This window comes from Panthera onca, chromosome F2, assembly GCF_046562875.1.
Source record: "Panthera onca isolate mPanOnc1 chromosome F2, mPanOnc1 haplotype 2, whole genome shotgun sequence".
Taxonomy (NCBI): domain Eukaryota; kingdom Metazoa; phylum Chordata; class Mammalia; order Carnivora; family Felidae; genus Panthera; species Panthera onca.
Window position 1 is genome coordinate 82,920,050 of NC_138356.1, and position 19,229 is coordinate 82,939,278.

Here is a 19,229-nt window from a genome sequence, read left to right on the forward strand (position 1 = left end):
TGGAGGGAGTGGGAGGGTCTAGGTAGCCACAGGTGTGTGTGTGTGTGTGTGTGTAAGTGTAAGGGAGGGGAGCCTGCAGTTTGCCGGAGGTGAGACCAGAATCTGTTGGTGCCTTGGTTACCCTTGGGTTGGAAGGGAGAGGAATTGATGGGGTCCCATGTGCTTTATTCAAGAAGCAATAGAGGGACAGCAACCCTTTGGACCCTTCTACCTGAAAATTGTCAGGAGACATACCTCGTATGTGAAGTCTCAGAGGGCTCAGAGGGCCTTGGCTTCCTTCTGAGCTGTCGAAAGCTCCCAGGACACTGGTCAGACAACTCGTAGGGCCCAGGTGTGCACTGGCTGTGGGGTGTGCCTTTGCGAAGGGCCGGTCTAGCTTTTACATCCTTCTTTTGGGCCGTCAAGCAGCAGTTTGTTTCCTGTGAATGTTTTCAGGCTCCGACTTTAGAAGTTTCTTCTCCATGGCTTTCTGGTTAGAATTTGTCCGCAACCCGCCCGCCCCAGGCCCTGAACTGTGCAGGGGCTCTTGTTCTGGGGCTGCCAAGAGGGTGGCCCTTTCCTCGCAGAGTAGGGCAAGAAGCCCCAGGACCTTTGTATAAAAGGACCCATGCCTGCTAAGACAAGGACCAGGAGGCCTAGGGCGGTCTGCTGCTACAGGTGTTTCATGCTTTAAGTTATAAAACCATTACATTCTTTTTAAAATACCAACATGAGAGGGGCACCTGGCTGGCTCAGTTGGTAGAGTGTGTGACTCTTGAACTCAGGAGTTCAAGCCCCACATTGGGCACAGAGCTTGAGAAAATAAGTAAAAATAGATATATTTGTAAAAATACCAACATGAGAGGGTCGTCTAGGCGGCTCAGTCACTTAAGCCTCTGACTCTTGGTTTGGGCTCAGGTCACGATTTCGGTCAGGAGATCAATGCAAAGTAGCACAGAGCCTGTTTGGGACTCTCTCTCCCCTTCTCTCCCCCTCCCCCACTCCCGTGCCTTCCCACGAACTCTTTTTAATGCTCATTTTTGAGAGAGAGAGAGAAGGAGATACCGAATTCGAAGCAGGCTCCAGGCTTTTCCATATCAGCACAGAGCCTGACCTGGGGCTCCAAACCCACAAACCACCAGATCATGGCCTGAGCCGCAGTCCGACGCTTAACCTGACTGAGCCACCCAGGCGCCCCTCAAAATAAACATTTAAAAAATGAAAATATATCATGACCAGGTGGAGGTTACGTCAGGAAATACAGGCTGGTCTAACATTAGAAAGTCAACCAGGGGCGCCTTCCTGGCTCAGTCTAAGGAACATGCGACTCTTGGTGCCGGGGTGTGAGTTCGAGCCCCACACTGGGGGTAGAAATTACTTAAAAAAAAAAAAAAAAAAAGTCAAAGTAACGGACCATGTGACTCTTCCAGGGAAGATAGAGCTCTGCCCCACCTACGATGGAAGAGGGGCCATGTAATCCGTCAGCTACCACTGGCTGGTTGGTCCCCCTAGGACCGGGGTCACACCACACGCGACGATTCCTTGCGGGCGCCTCCAGGGCCACCCTCGGCCGCGGCGTGGGGCTGGGGGCGGAGCACGCAGTCCACAACGCGCAGGCCCTCGGTGTGGCTCCGCCTCCGGGCGCCGGCCCCGCCTCCGCACGCCGACCCAGCCCCGCGCGCGGAGTGGGCAGCCTCCCGACTGGTGGCTGCGGCTTCCGTTCCTCTGACGGGCCGGGTCTCAGCCCGGGTGGCGGCTGGGGTGATCCGCGCGGGCATGGGGGAGGCCAGGACTGGCGCGGGCGCGTCGGCTAGTGGGCTAGCTTCCGCAGGGTCGCCGATGCCGGAGGCCGGCCTGGAGGCGGAGGTGGCGAAGCTGCTGCCCTTCCTGGCGCTCGGGGCGCGGGCGGACCTGCAGGCGGAGGCGGCGCGGCACGTGCTGGAGCTGACCGGCTCCGGGCCCGGTCGGACGCTGCTGGCCGGCCAGGCGGCCCTGCTGCGGGCGCTGGTCGAGCTGGCCGCGGCCCCGGCCCCGGCCCCGGCGCGCGACGCCGCTCGCGCCCTCGTCAACCTCGCTGCCGAGCCCGGCCTGCACGAGCCGTTGCTGCAGGCCGAGCCCGAGCTGCCTGCCCGCCTGCTGGGCCGCGCGTTGGATCCACAGTGGCCCTGGGCCGAGGAGGCGGCCGCCGTGCTGGCCAACCTCAGCCGAGAGCCGGCGCCGTGTGCCGCGCTGATGGCAGCGCTGGAGGTCGCGGAGCCGGGGGAGTCAGGCCTGGGGCGGCTGGTGCGCGCGCTGTGCACGCCTGGCTACAACGCCCGCGCGCCCCTGCATTACCTGGGGCCAATGCTCTCCAACCTCAGCCAGCGTCCTGCGGCGCGCGCCTTCCTGCTGGACCCCGACAGGTGAAGCCCGGGGCTCCCGCGGGGAGGGGGTGGAGGTGAACTGGGATGGCACTGAGTGATCCCTTCCTTCAGGTGCGTGGTCCAGCGGCTGCTGCCCCTTACCCAATTCCCAGACTCCTCCGTGCGCAGGGGCGGGGTGGTGGGGACTCTACGAAACTGCTGCTTCGAGCATCGTGAGTAGGGGTGGGGGTGTGGCGTTTGGGGGGATGGGACGGAGAGATGGCTTCGGGGCCTCGCTAGACTGACCCCCGTTCCTGTTCCCCTTCCCCCCCAGGACACCACGAGTGGCTGCTTGGGCCCGAGGTGGACATTCTCCCTTTCTTGCTGCTGCCCCTGGCTGGCCCTGAGGACTTCTCCGAGGAGGAGATGGAGCGTGAGTGGCTTGGGCAGAGCCTCAGGGTTCCCTGGGCAGAAGGGGAGGCCAGTGGGGGGGGGGGGGGGGAGGGAGAAGATGCCCAGGGCTTGACCTGGCTGAAACCTTCCAGCCAGGGAGTTGCTGAGCACGAATGGGGCTAACCCAGGTTGGGTCTGGCCTGATGCCTGGTGCTGGCACCCAGTGGCTCGCACACACACCCCTAGGGCTGCCTGTTGACCTGCAGTACCTGCCGCCAGACAAGCAGAGGGAGCCTGATGCCGACATCCGAAAGATGCTCATTGAAGCCATCATGCTGGTGAGCAGAGAGGCCCTGCTGTATTCATGCCGGCTCCTAACGTGCCACACACGCGCGGGCACGCACATATCTGGATAACCTTTGCCCTCTCTCAGCTGACAGCCACAGCACCTGGTCGGCAGCAGGTGAGGAACCAGGGAGCCTACCTGATCCTGCGTGAGCTACACAGCTGGGAGCCGGAGCCCGACGTGCGGGTGGCCTGCGAGAAACTCATTCAGGTGGGTGCGGGGCTGGTGGGGAAGGGGGGCGGGATGTCCGCGGTGCGCCAGCCCCAGCTGCTCACCTGCCTCCCCCGCTGGCAGGTGCTCATTGGGGACGAGCCAGAGCAGGGCATGGAAAACCTCCTGGAGGTGCAGGTGCCTGAAGACGTGGAGCAGCAGCTGCAGCGGCTGGACCGCCAGGAGCAGGAACAGCACACCCGGGAGCGGTCGGAGGAGCTGGCTCCGGAGCCACGAGCTGGAGGAGCTACACCCACCTGAGCTCCGGGCCTTCCCGCAGGCAGCTGTGGGCCCCTGGGTCTCCTTGCTCAGAGGTCGTTCCCTGCCGAGAGGTCTCTAGGGCGAATGTCCAATACGCCTGGGAGGGCGAGGGGACCTCTTTGTGCCCCGTGACTTCCAGCAACTCCGGTTGCTTGGAGCAGCGCTGGTCAGTCAGAGCCAGCCGTGCTCCAGGACTCTCGGGTGCCTCCAGGAAGATGGCTCACGGGCGGGACGGATAAACAGTGCAAGCCTGAGCAGCCCCGGAGGGCACCGTCGAGGTCTGTGCATTGGTGGGCGTCCAGGTGTAAGCAGGGCCCTTTGCTGCCAGGCCCACCCCAAGTGCTCTATTCTGGGGTCCTCAACGTGCCCTGCCTGAGACCCAGCCTCAAAGGACTGACCTCGTGAGACTTCCAGCATCAGCCTGTCCTGGGATCTCCTAGGGCTGTGACCCCCTGGTCTGTCCTTGGAGCGCTGGCTGGGCGCTGTGTCCCCATCATTCTCTCCATCTTCCTGCTTGACCTGTGCCCCAGGACGGCCCTCAGCCCCTTGCTGTCTTCTCTGGCCTGCCCTGCTGTGACGTCCTTGCTGTCCGCTCTGACCGGGCCCTGTCCTTGGAAGGCTTCCTTGAGCGTCCGAGCCCTTTGCCTGACACACTCAGAGTGTCTCTGTGATGTGCCTGCATCCTCGCTCTTAAGCAGACCTCTCCCCTTCCCGCCCTTTGTCACCTTGGAGCCTCCTATGGGCCCAAGAACCTTGTCCTTCCCCAGCTCCTTGTGTGGTCCCTCAGTTCTAAAGCTGCCACACCAGGCCTGGTAGAGGGTCAGTGTGGCCCTCCCCCTGGCGCGCTCCTTTCCCAGGGCCATCTTTGGCACAGGATTCCAGAGTCCTGGCCTTCCCGGGCCCCTTGCACCCTGGCACTGGAGTGCTGCTGCCGCGAGAGCTCCTCGCACCCCCACTCCGTGTGTCCTCAGTCCTGGCACTGCCTGCAAAGCTTGGGGTCCACTCCGGTTCCTCCCGTTGAGGCCGGTCGCTTCGCGGGTACGAGGTATCTCTTTCCTCTCTGGTACTCTCTGTAGTTTTCTTCTCCTCCCAACTAAAAACGTGGCACGGAGGTGTGTTCTCCTGGGATGGTTCCCCGTGGCTGGTTGCCTTTCCTGCACAGAGACATCCACATCCCCTCCACAAAATAAACGCTTTATCTGGCCTCGCCTCTGCCCACCCATGCCAGGTAGTGCCCAGGCGTGGTCCTGATGGCAGATGTGGAGCTCAGCGATAGGAGCTACCTGGAGGCGCCTACCCCCAGGCTGGCTGTCCTCGCGCTCCAGAGCCCCAGCTGGGCAGAGCCTGCACTTCTTCTTGGGTCGGCCTCTACGGCCCAGGTGGAGGCCCAGAAGCAGTGCCGGGGCGCCGCCTCGGAGGCTCCGAGTCTCTGCCAGGCTCCGAGTGCTCAAGCTTAGCTGGCTTCTCTGCAACCGACAGCAGTGGGGGATCAGGAGGGGCGCCGAGGGGCCAGCCACCTGCCCACACATCCCTCCCAGGGCCCCCACCCTACCCGGCGGCATCCTGAGCGTGGTGCCAGAGAGCGCGTGCGTGGCGGGCAGCATCCAGCAGTGCGCGGCCACCTGCTGCAGGCCCAGGCGCGCGCACGGGCGAAGCTGCAGCAGGCCCCGGATCGGATCAGGTCCCGGCACTCTGTGGGTGAGGGCTCACAGCTGTGGCCTCCTACTGCCCACTCTCTTCCCCCCCAACTGCGTCCATCACCATCAACAACGCTGGCAGGGTAGAGGAGGCAGCCCATTCGGACCCCCCAAATGCCTGGAGAGAGTCAGTGCTTCACCTTCGTGAGATCAGGGCGCAGAGAGGGAAGGCAGCGTGCCCTGGGCTGGTGCAGAGCTCGGTGGGGCCGCTGCCTTTCCAGGCAAGGAGTCTGAATCGGGGCGTCCTCCAGCCCAGCTTCCCTGTCCCCTGGTTGCTGTGGTCCATTTACCAGCCTGGGTTGGGGGTGGGGTGCCAGGTCAGTCTCCCATGCCACTCCCTCCACGCAGCATGACCCTTCTCTGGACCCAGGTCTCTCTTGCCTACTTTCCAGGCCCGTGCTGGGGCTCGGGAGGGACGCAGGGTGTCCTCACTCACCTGGGGACACGCCCGGCCCGAAGGTGGGGCCATGGTGCATCAGGTGCAGCATGCGGTGGGTCTGGCGCTCCTTGAAGGGCAGCTTCCCGGTCACCATGGCATAACGGATGATGCCCCTGGGGGCACAGGCTCCTCAGGGCGCGCCCCCTCCCCTGCCCTCCCGCGGGTCCTGCCTACGATGGGGTGCCTGCGGGCGCCACTCACAGGCTCCACAGGTCAGCCTGCTCCCCATTGTACTTGCTCATGAGGATGTCCGGGGCTGTACAGGCCACGGAGCCACAGAAGGTGCTCAGCAGCAAGCTCTTGAGGCCCAAATGGCTGGCGAAGCCAAAGTCTTTGCAGTGGGGAAGGGGTGGGGTGGGGTGGGGTGGGGGTTGGGCACAGGGCAGGCAGTCCCCCGGGTGAGGAGCAGGAGGGCGAGAGAGCGAGGGCTCGGGCGGGATGACTGGGGGGCAGACGTGGCGTGTGTAGGTTTCTGCAAGTGCAGCTGTGGGCAGGGGTGGGGCTGGGCCTCCTGGGAGGGTTGAGGGTCCAGCTGGGTCACGAGTCAGGATAATCTAGGGAAGAGGGTAGGGGCTGGGCCAAAGGCTCACCGGTCAGCTTGAGGAGGCCTCGGTCATCTAGGAGGATAATCTCACACTCTAGATCCCTGCATGGGGAAGGGGAAGGGGAAGAGGTGCTGGTCCTGGGCTCAGATGGGTGGCCTCTTGATGCGGGTGTGGGAGCAGGCTGCAGAGGCGGCAGCGCCCTCACCGATGCACAATGCCGGAGCTGTGGCAGAGGGCCACGGCACTGACGAGCTGCCAGAACAGTCTGCGGGCCTCCTCCTCATCCAGCCCCGGGCTGCAGCGGCGTTCCGACACCCAGTTGATGTGTTCCAACAGGTCGCCGCGGGCTGCCAGCTCCAGCACCAAGTAGGAGTGCTGGCTGTTCCGGTAGGTCTCGTACAGCCGCACCTGCCAGGCCCCCACCCACCTGCTGTCACCCAAGGAGGGGCTGTCCGGTGCATTGGATCAGGGTCTCGGGATGGGGCTGAGCCCCAAGCAGAAGGGTCCCGGGTGGAAGAGGGGGTGGGCCTGGGCAGCTGGAAGGGTGAAGGCTGCCAGCGGGGGATGGGCAGGACGGGCACAGGCTGGGTCGGGGCCTCTGCCTACCACATTCAGGTGCTTATAGGTAGCATTGAGTGATGATATTTCACGAGGCAGGAACTTTTGGGAGAACGCCACAGGGGCCTCGGCAGTGGAGATGATCTTGATAGCCACCTGCAGGGGTGGGGGGTGGCCGTTGTGTGTAGACCACAGCCCCTGGAGGGGGACACGGACAGGCCCCATGTCCTTTGTGCACATTGCCGAGCTTGGCTGGGGTGAGGTTGGGAAGCAGCATCCTAGGGGGGCAGTGTTGGCCTTCCCCTTCTTTCCTGGCACTGATGTGCTCAAGGGATTCTGGAACTGGGAGTAGCCAGCTTGCAGGAGCCTTGGCCTCCAGAGAGGATGCCAGATCAGCAGGAAGGTTCCTCAGCGGGGTTAGGACAGGGCCCACTGGGGCTGGGCTAGAGGGCGGTGGCCGAGCCTGCTGCCCACCTCACCATGGCATGGTGCTTGCCCCGCAGGTCGGAGGCCAGCTTGGCGTTGTGCTGCATGCGCTCACGTGTGGCATAGGCCAGGTAGACTTTGGAGAAGGCCCCAGAGCCCATTTTCCTGGAAGAGAGCAGGTAGCCATTGTCCCTGCATTCACGCACCTGCTCCATGAAGTTTCGCTGGCCCGGCTTTCGCCTGGCACTGCCCTTCACGGAGGGCAGGGCGGTCCAGCTCACTGCAGGGAGTTGGGATCAGGGAGCAGGGCTGAGGCCTGACTTGTGTCAGATGGGCTAGGGCGACAGGGCTGGAGGAGGCTGATGGGACCGGGGCAGAGGCCAGGCAGCGACCAGGGCTGAGAGCTCGGGGTGGGAGGCTAACACAGCCGTGGACTGGTGTGGGGCAGGGCAGACTCTGGGAAAGCAGGGGCAGATTCTAGAATGGAGGGTTCTAGAGCTGCCCCTGCATTGTGCCCTCAAAGAGGGGTGTCCTTCTCTCCCCCAGGACCTGCCTTCCCTGAGAATGTCTTGCTGGAACCGACCTTGTCCCCTGTAGGGCCCACTCTTTGTGGGGTGAGAATCCTCGAGGCAGGGTGAGGCCTCTGTGGGCCATCCGAAATGTGACTGGCCACGGGGACCTTTAAAGAAGCTTGTGGGGAGCATGTGGGGAGGGTAGCCACAGGAAGGCCAGCAGGGTCTCTAAGGACATCAAGAAAGAAAAGGAAGCACAACACATACAGGCAACTGTTTCAGCGAAGCCCCCTCATGCTTTGAGAGGGTGCCAAGGTGGCAGCCAGGCGGGCTGCCGGAGAGGCTGAGCCAGAGGGCATTGGGTGGGAGCCCTCTGGCTTTCTTCTGCTGTGGCCTAGAAGCTTCTCTCACCCAGGCCAAGGTCTGCTGCAAGAGGCCTTGCTCCCCAGAGCTCTCTGGAGACTTGGACACATCCCCAAGGCAAGCAACAGTCCCTGGTCTGAGCCCCCACCTCAAACCCTCCAGCTCTAGGAGACGGTAGCCAACGTGGTCAGCCCTTCTTCCCGTGGCCTCCAGAGTCTTCTCTGGGCACCGTTGCCCTGGGCAGTAGCAGCTAATGTTCCTGAGCACCTGCCTTGTGCCAGGCACTGCCCTAAGGAGTCACAGGAGCTGTGGCTGTCACCTCCCCCAGCCCTGCTTACTGTTCACAGGCCGTGCCCAACATGCCCATCCCATGGTAGGCGTTCACATCTGGGGGCTCAAACCGGATCACCACCAAGTGATTCCTGTTTTACGGGTGACAGTTTGGGCAGTGGAGGTTCAAACATGCAGCCTTTCTGCTGTGAGCTAGAGGGCACAGTGCTATGGGCTGCTGTCCTGGAGACAGCAGGAGAGCCTGGGCCTTGGTGGAGGCTTGGTGAATCTGTGGACTTGACTTGGTCCCCACCGGTATCCACGGCGGTCACAGTGTGCCTGTTGCAGTGCAGGCCTGGGGACGCCCTGGTAGGACGGACCCATTTTCTTACCCCTGTTGGACCAGAGCTGCTTTAGAGTAGGCTTCTGCTTAATATTCCCTTGCCCACCCACCGCCCTTGTTTGGCAAGTTGCCTGGGACATGGAAAATGGGCAGACTAACAGGTTCCTTGCTGACTGAGGGGGTAGGAAAGAGAAATGGCTCCTGGTTTCAAGCAGAGGGACTGTTATTCGGGCGTTAGGTGTTAGCAAAAGGGAAAACCGTGTGGCTCTGTCCAGGGGTGTCTGTGCCTCTGAGTTGCTGCTGTGGAGCCGGGGAACCATGCCCCTCTTAGCTTCCCAACTCCCACCAGTGCCAGAACACAACTGGAAGCCAGTGAGAATTGTGAGGAGACAGGCAGGACCCCGCTCTGTCCACCCTCCCTTTGCAAAGTCTTTCCTGCCCTCCCCTCTCTGTACCCTCAGTCATTCATCAATTCTATGAAATTCATTGAGCACCCATCACGTGCCTGGCTCGGTGCTCAGCACTTGGGAGCAAGTCACAGACAGGGGCGTTTCTCTCATAGAACTTCCAGTTGTAGAAAGGAGATTGGCATTAATGTAGGAAAGCCGGGGTGCCTGGGTGGCTCCTTCCGTTAGCATCTGACTTCAGCTCAGGTCATGATCCACGGCTGGTAGGTTCGAGCCCTGCTTCAGGCTCTGTGCTGACAGCTTGGAGCCCGGAGCCTGCTTCGGATTCTGCGTCTCCCTTTCTCTCTGCCCATTCCCTGCTTGCACTCTGTCTCTCTCAAAAATAAACATTAAAAATATATGTAACGTGGGCGCCTGGGTAGCTCAGTCGGTTAAGCGTCCGACTTCAGCTCAGGTCATGATCTCACAGTTACTGAGTTCGAGGCCTGTGTCGGTCTATGTGCTGACAGCTCAGAGCCTGGACCCTGCTCTGACCCAGCTCAGAGCCTGGACCCTGCTTTGGATTCTGTGTCTCCCTCTCCTCTCTCTGTCCCTCCCCCACTAGTGCTCTGTCTCTCTCTCTCTCTCTCAAAAATAAACATTAAAATTTTTTTTTTAAATATATATGTGTAACATAATAAAGTCAAATGACAGCTGTGACGTGTGCTGGGACACCTTTGCCCTTGGGGCGTGAAGTCTGGCTGAGGCTGGGGAGGGGGGCAGAGCCAGAGGGCCATGCTGGGCACTGGCCATAGGATGCTGAGGCAGGGCTTGGTAAGGAGAGCGAGTCCTCCAGATGTGAGCTTCCAAAAGGCCTGCCTCCTGCACTGCCCTAGCAACTTCTAGATGCTGTGTTCAGCCCCTCCCCCTTTCACCCTGTGACGGGCTGGAGTGGTTAGTGCTCTTCCTGAGGAGCCAGCCCCCCTCTGCAGAGCACATCACCTCACCATCAGCCTTCTGGATTCTGTCCCTGTCTTTTGGGTTCCATCCCTGCAACAGAGCGAGCTGAATCCCTTCTCTCTTTGGACAAAGGATGTCCCTCCCTGCACTGTTCAGCAGCCACCCTGCCCCAGTGTGTGCAGCAGGGCCCCTACTTTGCACCCCACACCATCACCCACAGCTCTCTGCAGACACAACCTGCTGCAAGATGAAGACATTTGTTGGGCCCTGGATGTCGTGCTGTTGGCCACTTCCTTCTCAAGTCGTTCTTCTCACTTTCTGAGCTTCTGGAACGCCACTCTTTTTTTTTTTTTTTTTTTTTTGGTTAGACATGTCTACATGATTTCAGCCTTTGAGGGTGTGCAGGTGCCAGTGTCCCTGCCTGGGGTGCAGCTCTCTCCCAGCTTCTTCCCTTCTGAGTCCGAACACACCTCTTTCCACCTGCCAGCTGCTCCGCCTCACAGCGCTTGGTGTGTCTTGTTTGCTTATCACCTATCTGCTCTTCTCTCCAGAGTCCCGGGTCCCCAATGCAGAGAACTGCTCATCTCGTTGGCCGACTAAACTTGCATCTATCTGTTCGCGGAGGAGTCGGCGCCCCCGGGGTCTCTGGATATTTGTTGCGTGTTCAGTGGGTGCATTCCTGTGTGAGAGATAATAGGGCACGATACTGCTCGTGTGTGTCCAGGTTGGGTCCACCTGGCGTGTGCGCCTGGACAGGTGTGCGTTTGCGAGGGGACTGGCTTTGAGCACCGTGACGCGCCGAGCCCGAGTCCCCGGTGCTGCCCCCGGTGCGTGGAGCCGCGTGCAGACATCTTTGAGGTGTCAGTGCCCAAGGAGGACGGGAACAGACTGGGGGAGGCGGCCAGGTCCCGGGCGGAGGAAGAGGGAAGCGCACGCCCCGCGCCTGCGCAGTGACCGGCCGCACCCCTAGCGGCCAGCTCGGCCGCGCTCGGGCCCAACCAACTGTCAGCAGCTGCGGGCTCTGGGCGACCGGGGGCGGGGCGGAGCACGAGGCGGAGTTTGCGCACTCCTGCTCTCTGGGGCCTGGTGGGCGGGGTGGAGAGAGGGGGAGAGGGACGCGACTCCGGCCAATGAGCGCAGAGATCGTGTGGGGGCGGGGCCGGACTGCCGCGCGCCGGGCCGCGGTTGGCGGAGGGCGGCGGGGGCGGGCTCGGCGTGCGGCCCCGCCCGCTCCGGTCCGGGGCTTGGCGGGAGGGCGGCGCCCGGGCCGCCGCGGCCACAGCTTCTCAGGTAAACGGCGACCGGGAGCCGGGGACCGGCGGCGCTCGCTCGCAGAGGCGCCCCTCGGGGGAGCCTGGGCCCGAGAGTCTGGGGGCCACCCCCTCGGCCGGGCCACGCGGGAATCCAAGTCGGGAGGCGCCTCCCCAAGGTCAGCGGGCGAGCGCGAGGAGGGTCCCGGGCGTCGCGGGGCCGAGCCCGCCCCCTTCCCTGGGCTCAGGTGCGTCCAGTCCCCGGAGGAGCCGGATTTGCCGCGTCACAAGCCGGAAGAGGCCCGGCTGCCTGGCCCCTCACCTTCCTCACGCAGACTCGGGATGCCGAGTCCGGTGCCCGTGCCCTCCCTGGGAGGTGTGAGGTCCGCGCCCCTGCTCCCCGCCGCGAGGACACCGGGGTGTCCAATGGAGCAAGCCAAGCCTGAACTCTGAGAGCCCCAAAGCTCAGGGGGCATTGCATTTCCGATTTCTCCGACATTCGGGGAGGCGGTCCGGAGCGGGGAAGTAATTTGTCCAAAGTCACGAGGATTATTGGTCACAGAGTGTAGGTCGCAAAGCTGGAAGGGCCGCAGGAAACCCAGCTCTCAAGTCCAGGGGAGAGCTGGGTGGTGCGCGGCCAGGGCTGGCCCTCAGGCCGGAATGCCGGGCTCCGACCTTCCTGCAGTGCAGCGGTAGGCCCCCAGGAGAGGGCTCTGTCGGAGCGAGCAGTGCTGGACTGAACACACTTGCACACTCTCCCCTTCGCCAGCCTAGCCAAGGTGGGGGCGGGGCTGACCCGCTCAAGCGAGCTGAGTACCGAGGGGTGGGGGTGGGGGTGGGGGGGGGGCACAGAGGCGTGGCTGTGTGGCGGTTGGGGAGGGGCAGGTGGGGCTGCGGTGGAGGCTGGCTTTGGGGCAACAGTCTTGGAGGCAGCGACCACCTTGGAAAGGGATGGTGGTAGGGGTGAGAAGAAGAGGGTCAGTGAGCGGACCATAGAGTGCCGGCGGAGGTGGAGAAACAGGAAGGGGTGGTGCTGGTTCCTGGCCCAGATATCTGATCGCCTGGTGACAGGAAGACATGGCAGGTGGGTTGGGGGCCATGGAGAGGTCAGGGGTAAAGGTGGTGAGTTGAGTGCTAGAGCTGTCGGGGTTGAGTGGTGGCGCCTGGTCCAGATGGGGATGCCCAGCGGGCACTGGGCCCCAGGAGACCCCAGTGGGAAGCACCAGTCATGCGAAACTTCAGCAGCGGCTTGACCGTGATGTGGTTCCATCTCACGCCTGTAGTCCTGGCAGCCCAGGGGCCTGAGCATGCTGCTGTCCGCAGCGTCCTCCTTTCCAGGCCTCAGGCCGTCGTGGTTCAAGCGGGCCGGGGTCTCCCGTCTCTCCGTGGTATCACAGAGGAGTGACCGGAGTTGAGCTCACTTGGTTATCTTGAAACCAATATGCAGGCTGCCGGCTTGTTCAGACCTGCACCTCAGTTTCTCATCCCCCACCCCGGGGCTGTTAGCTGCCTGCAAACATGGTTGGATCAGAGGTGGCACCTGCATTCGTCGCTAGTCCCGTGTGCTTGGAAGCAGGTGTTTGCGCTTAGTTTTCAGGCCTAGGGTCCGCTGAGGCCCAGGTGAGCCGTCGGGTTGAGGCTGGTCTGCAGCTGCAGATCTCGTGAGTCCCTTCCGTGAGCCAAGTTATTTGATCTCCTGGGGGTGGGGGCTCCGGGAAAGCCCCTGTGGCTCCGGGCCGGTGCTCAGGGGATACCGGCTGCCGGAGTTACAAGGACTGTGGTTTCTTTGCCGAGCTGGAGGGCTACCTGGCTTTGGGGGTTTGCATGTGAACCCAGTGACACAGCTTGGCATGACTAACGTTGAGAAATAGCGTAATCAAGTGACTGTGAGCGATGAGCCGTGGACTGCCTCTCCCAGGTCATCAGCCCACGTCCTTGTTGGTAACTCTGGAAGTCTATTCTTCCTCTGGCTCCTGTGCTAGAGGGCAAGTCCCGGGGCCTGCTGCGGGGGTGGGGGGCATTCCTGTGACCCCACAGGGTGTCCTGACTTCCCAGTCTCCCACACTCCTGTCAGGTGGACATGGCCGCCTCCGGGCAGTGGTGCCCATGGCCTCCTCACCTCCCATGCCCCCTTCTGACACTTCGCTGCAGTTGGCCCAGCATCTCTGTGCCCTCCGCATGCCACGTGGCAACCGCAATACACGTGGGTGCCCTTCAAGCCAGGGGCTTGGACGGCACCTGGTCGGCTCACTAAATGCGGTTCAGTGACTGTTTAATTGAGGTGAATGAGGAGGAAGCCGCTTCTCGCTTCGCTGCAGGGTGTAGGATGCAGACAGGGAAGACCCTGTGAACCCTGCCCTCATGACCTCTGCGGGCGCTTCAGGGCGCGGGTCCTGGCTGGGTCCCGCCCTGCTGTTACCTGGCGATGTGTCTCTCTCTGTGTGCGTTAAAAGAGATGGTGCCTCTAAGGTACCGCCCGGGCAGTCAGTGCTCAGCACACGCTGCCCGTGAGATGCAGGGTGCCTTCCAGCCCCTTCCTTGTCTCTGCACCCTCTTCCCCTGCAGAGCCTTCGTCTTGGTGTGCCATCAGCAGTCCGCTCGCCGTTGGCTTGTCTTCATAGAGAGCAGGGTCCGTGCTGCTGTCCCTGTGGGTCCAGTGTCAGCACACGGGCCACCCGGCCTGGGGCAGGGGCAGCGGACGGGACCCTACAAAACCGGTCTTGCTCGGCTGGGCACACTTTCCTTTTCCGTTTGATGGTCAAGCTCCGCTCCTTGCACTGTGGTTCATGCGAATGTACCTACCCACCACTTTCTCTCATTGGTTGGTTTTTTTTTTTTTACAAACCTGACCAGATCTCTGATTGGTGTTTGTGTTTCTTCTAACGTCTCTGCGCACTTGTGTGAGGGTTTCTGTAGATAGAAGGTGGGTGTCGGAAGATGAGTGACGCGATCGCTCGGTGTGACCCTTAGGGCTCTCAGCAGATGTCCCACAGGCTCTGCTGCCTGTCCCCGCTGTGCAGTGACTACGGCACCGATGACGTCCGATGCTGGTGGAGCAGCAGGCCTCCCTGCAAGCCTTTCCCTTGTGACACAGATGGAGCCCGTGCCCGAGTCCTGAACTAAGCTGCCTGCCAGTGCGGGGGAGGCCAGGGCTTGCCCCTCTGCCGCCGCCTGTCTCTTCTGGAATTGTGTACCCTCTTTGTCCATTTTCCTGTTTGTCATCCTGATGTAGGTGAGCTCCTCTGCATGTTAATGTGGGACACATTTTCCTCTTGTTACACCTGTTGTGAGTGAGTTGTCCTTCTTTCTCTTTTGTTTACCTTCTGCTCTGGTGGTTGGATGAGTTGTGTGCGCACGGAGGTTTGTGTGCTTAGGTATAAGTGTACGTATGTGGTTTTCAAGTCTTATGTATGTTTTTGACCTTCAGAAACTTTAAACTTTTATATTGTCAAACTGAGCAGTGTTCATTAAGGTGTCTCTGTTTTTGTGTGGGGCTTAGAACGTCCTTTTCTACTTCAAGATGATAAAATAGTTACCTATATCTTCTTTCTTTTTTAAACTGTATTTATTTAAGCAATCTCTGTATCCAGCGTGGCGCTCAAACTCATGCCTCCAAGGTCGAGAGCTACATACTCCATGGGCTGAGCCAGCCAGGTGCCCCTACCTGTATTTTCTGCCAGGACTTTTACATTTCATTTTTCCATTTAACTCTTATGTGCATCTAGAGTTCGTGTTGGAATAAAGAAGGATGTGGGGAGGCTAACGTTTTCCCTAGTGTTTAGCTATTTCAGTGCTATTTATTGTTGACTAATCTGTCTGTAGGATGTAAACCCCTTTCTTGTATAATACGTTTACCTCCTTATTGGTGTTCATTTCTGGACTTTCTGTATAGTTCCGTTGATTTAATACACTTTAATATAAATCCTCCTCTTCATATACTTTAAAAAGTTTAATTGGCTATTCATGTATGCTAATTCTTTTTTTAAGTTTATTTATTTATATTTGAGAGAGAGCGAGAGCCAGCGAGCATGTGAGTGGGGGAGGGGCAGAGAGAGAAGGAGAGGAAGAATCCCAAGCAGGCTCTGCACTGATGGTACAGAGCCCGATGTGGAGCTTGAACTCACAAACTGTGAGATCATGACCTGAGCTGAAACCGAGTCAGCTCGTCAACCGACTGAGCCACCTAGGCGCCCCCCTGTTAATTCTTCTGTATGAATTTTGGAACCATCGCATCAAGTACCCTCCAGTATCCTGAATCATATATTGACACGTTCAGAAAGTTGACAGTTTTACAATATTGAATCATACGGAAGGATTTTGATTTTCTTCCTTCAATGAGCGGTATTTAAAAAAATTCTGTGCACACTAAGGGTAAAAACCAAAACTTTTTCCCTTGCAGTGCAGTTGCAGTGGAGAAGACAGGGAAACTGGAACATACAACTGATCTTATATTCATCGTGTGAACAAAGGGTTGTGGGAACATCCCATCACTTGCCGGAAGGTTGGGTGAGCGGGAGTCCCGTGGTAGAGGCCAGGCAGGACGTCCTTGCAGAGGTGCTGAGAGTCCAGGCCGTGGCCAGGGGTTTGCAGGTGGCCAGGACACCTAGAACGTAAAGGACGGAGAAAGAAACAGAGAGGGGTTTGGGCCTGGGTCTGGGTCACGACAGCCCATGGTGAAGGCGTTAGGTTCTGTGGGCAGCAGGAGGACTGGTAAGTCGCGGTGAGGCCTGCTAGGGTCAGCGTTTGTAAAGGTCAGCACTCTGGGCACGGAGGAGGCGTGTGGGGGGGTGGCCCAGGCAGGACGGTCCATGAGACAGGCGGGGTACAGGACCTCAGTGGGGCAGTAGGGCATCTACTGCCTGAGTGAAGGGCAGAAGTAGGGGAAGGAGGGCAGTGGGGGGTGCTGACGTTTATTACACGGTGTCTGTCAATGAGGGGTGTGACTTGGTGCCATTAATTTCATTCCCTTAACAGTGTATTCGAAGAGGAGAAGTTTTTTGATGAATTTAAGTTTATCAAGTCTTTTTTTTTTTTTTTTTTTTTTTTTTTGGCATAGATTTTGCCTTTGGTGTCAGTCATGGAGATTTTCTTCTTCTTTTTTTTTTTTTCCCTCCCTCTGAAGTTTTACAGTTTTAACTTTTACATTTAGGTCTGTAAATCATTTTGAGTTTTTATACGTGGTGTGACGTTTAGACTGAAGTTTGTTTTATTGGATGCAGATGCCCAGCTGTGCAGCACTATTTGTTGACAAGACTATCCCTTCTCCCCTGAATAGACTTTGTACCTTTGTTAAAAATCAATTGGCCATAGAAGTCTTGATGTCAGGTAGGGTACGTCCCCCAAGTTTTTTTTTCCAGAAGTGTTCTGGCAATTCTAAGTCTTCGCACTTTCAGGTGAATTTTAGAATTAGTGCGTCCATTTCTACAAAAAGCCTGCTAGGATTTTGACTGGAATGCATCTGTAGATCCATTTAGGAACAACTGATATCTTAGCACAGTATATCTCTCCATTTATTTAAGTTTTCTTTAACTTTTTAAAAATTTTATTTTCGCGCGTGAGCGGGAGAGAGGGGCTGAGGGAGAGAGAGAGAGAGAATCTTAAGCAGGCCGCACCTTCAGTGTGGAGCCCAATGCAGGGCCCGATCCCATGACCCTGGGATCATGACCTGAGTCGAAATCAAGAGTCAGATACTCAACAGACTGAGCCACCCAGGAGCCCCTATTTTTCTTTTTTTAATGTTGTATGTAATTTATTCATATTGAAAATATTATATACATATATATTTTTTAACTTACATCTAAGTCAGTTAGCATATAGTGCAGCATGATTTCAGGAGTAGATTCCTTAATGCCCCTCCCCCATTGAGCCCATCCCCCTCCCACAACCCCTCCAGTAACCCTCTGTTCATATTTATGAGTCTCTTATGCTCTGTCCCCTTCCCTGTTTTTATATTATTTTTATTCCCTTCCCTTATGTTCATCTGTTTTGTCTGCTGTCAGCACAGTGCCTGACATGGGGCTTGAACTGATGAACCACGAGATGATGCCCTGAGCTGAAACCGAGAGTTGGATGCTTAACCGACTGAGTCCCCCAGGCGCCCCTGATGTGTTATTCTTCTTATATGTTATTGGATGATTTGATAAAATATTGTTAAGAATTTTTACATTTGTGCCTGTGAGGGATATTGGCCTATGATTTTCATTATTTGTAATACCTTTGCCTGCTTTTGTTATCAGAGTAATGCTGGCCTCATAGAATCAGTTGGGAAGTATTCCCTTGTTTTCAATTTTCTTGGAAGAATTTGTGTAGAGTTGGTGTTATTTCTTCCTTAAATGTTTGGTAGAATTCCCCAGGGAAGTCATTTAGGCCTTTCATCTAGAACTTTCTCTTTGGGAGGATTTATTGTTTTATTTTTTTAAGTTTATTTATTTTGAGACAGAGGGAGCAAACGGGGAAGGGACAGAGAGAGGGAGAGAGAGAATCTCAAGCAGGCTCCGCACCACCAGTGCAGAGCGTGATGCAGGACTCAAACTCATGAACCGTGAGATCACGACCTGAGCCGAAATTGGATGCTTAACTGACTGAGCCACCCAGGTGCCCCTCTACGGGAAGATTTTTGACTTTTTAAATTTGCCGAGATTTGTTTTAATGCCCAGAATGTAGTCAGTCTTGGTTAGCATTCCATGTGCTTTTGGAAGGAATATACTACTTGTGATGAATGGATGGTTCTATAAATACTACTCAGGTCAAGTTGGTTGACAGTATTGTTCAGGTCTTCTGTACCCTTACTGATTATCTGTACAATTGTTTTGTCAGTTATAGAGAAATGTCTATAATTTCTATTTTTCTATTTCATTTTGCATTTCTATTCGTTTTGGCTTTGTGATTTTTGAAGTTCTGCTATTAGGCACGTAAACGTGTAGGATTGTTATGCCTCTGAAACCTACTCTGTCTATTAACATAGTTACTCCAGCTTTCTTGCGACTGGTGTCGGCCTCGTTTTTCTTTACCCACCCTTTTACTTTAACCTCTTTATGCTAACGTGTGTGGTCTTTCCTGTGGTTTCTTGTGAAATACAGTTATAACTGTCTAGCTGTCCTTGTCTATGAATTCTTCTGCATCGTTTCTGGATCAGTTTATATTGACTGATTCATTCTCATTGTGGGTTGTTTTTGTTTTGTTTTGTTTTATGTTTTTTGGGTTTGTTTTGTTTTGTTGTTTTTTGTTTTTTTTGTTTGTTTGTTTGTTTTTTGCTTCTTTGCATGCCGAGTAATTTTTTGCTGGATGTCAGACATGTTATTTTACCTTGTCGGTGCTAGGTATTTTTGTGTTGCTATTATTCTTGAACTTTGCTGGGATGTAGCTAAGTTACTTGGGAACAAGTTGATCTTTTCAGGTCTTTTTTTTTTTTTTAATTTATTTGAAAAAATTTGTTTTAAGCTTTATTTATTTTTGCGAGAGAGACGGACAGAGTGTGAGTGGGGGAGGAGCAGAGCGGGAGACCCAGAATCCGAAGCAGGCTCCAGGCTCTGAGCTGTCCGCACAGGGCCCAACACGGGGCTCAGACCCACGAACCACGAGATCATGACCTGAGCCAAAGTCGGCCGCTTAACCGACTGAGCCATCCAGGTGCCCCACTTTATTTGTTTTTAAATGTTTATTTATTTTTGAGAGAGATATATATAGAGAGAAAGAGAAAGTGTGAGTGGGGGGGGGGAGCGCAGAGAGAGAGGGAGACAGAGGATCTGAAGCGGGCTGCGAGCTAACAGCAGAGAACCCGATGTGGGGCTTGAACTCGCGAACCATGAGATCCCGACCTGAGCTGAAGTCAAACCCTTAACTGACTGAGCCACCCAGGCGCCCCTTCAGGTCTTACTTTTAGCTTTGTTAGGTGAGAGCAGACAGCGTTTAGCCTATGGCTAATTTTATTTTTTTACCAAGGCAAAACC

At 57.2% G+C, this 19,229-nt stretch overlaps 4 protein-coding genes across 10 annotated transcripts in view; 2 read left to right on the forward strand and 2 right to left on the reverse strand.

The window, feature by feature from the left end:
* Nucleotides 1-1,659: 1,659 nt before the first annotated feature.
* On the forward strand, nt 1,660-4,739 carry HGH1 (HGH1 cochaperone). Its single transcript, XM_081792093.1, has 6 exons — nt 1,660-2,381; nt 2,454-2,554; nt 2,656-2,754; nt 2,961-3,052; nt 3,148-3,270; nt 3,355-4,739. Exons 1-6 carry the CDS (start codon nt 1,756-1,758, stop codon nt 3,529-3,531), a joined length of 1,218 nt encoding a protein of 405 aa, XP_081648219.1. The 5' UTR covers nt 1,660-1,755; the 3' UTR covers nt 3,532-4,739.
* Nucleotides 4,740-4,744: 5 nt separating this feature from the next.
* LOC145713406 (uncharacterized) lies at nt 4,745-5,583 on the reverse strand. Its single transcript, XM_081792096.1, has 3 exons — nt 5,369-5,583; nt 5,084-5,223; nt 4,745-4,997 (listed from the first exon to the last, which is right to left on the reverse strand). The coding sequence occupies exons 1-3, from the start codon at nt 5,512-5,514 to the stop codon at nt 4,900-4,902; spliced, it is 384 nt and encodes a 127-aa protein (XP_081648222.1). The 5' UTR covers nt 5,515-5,583; the 3' UTR covers nt 4,745-4,899.
* Nucleotides 5,584-5,872: 289 nt separating this feature from the next.
* On the reverse strand, nt 5,873-7,824 carry LOC145713405 (testis-specific serine/threonine-protein kinase 5-like). Its single transcript, XM_081792095.1, has 3 exons — nt 7,250-7,824; nt 6,819-6,926; nt 5,873-6,620 (listed from the first exon to the last, which is right to left on the reverse strand). Exons 1-3 carry the CDS (start codon nt 7,409-7,411, stop codon nt 6,414-6,416), a joined length of 477 nt encoding a protein of 158 aa, XP_081648221.1. The 5' UTR covers nt 7,412-7,824; the 3' UTR covers nt 5,873-6,413.
* Nucleotides 7,825-11,225: 3,401 nt separating this feature from the next.
* The window catches only part of MROH1 (maestro heat like repeat family member 1), a 62,906-nt gene continuing 54,902 nt past the window's right edge, over nt 11,226-19,229 (forward strand). For 3 of the 7 annotated variants that reach the window (XM_081792099.1, XM_081792098.1, XM_081792104.1), the window contains exon 1: nt 11,327-11,528. The gene's annotated coding sequence lies outside the window, so the exon portion shown is untranslated. The other 4 variants (XM_081792101.1, XM_081792102.1, XM_081792100.1 and 1 more) reach the window with 3 other exon arrangements.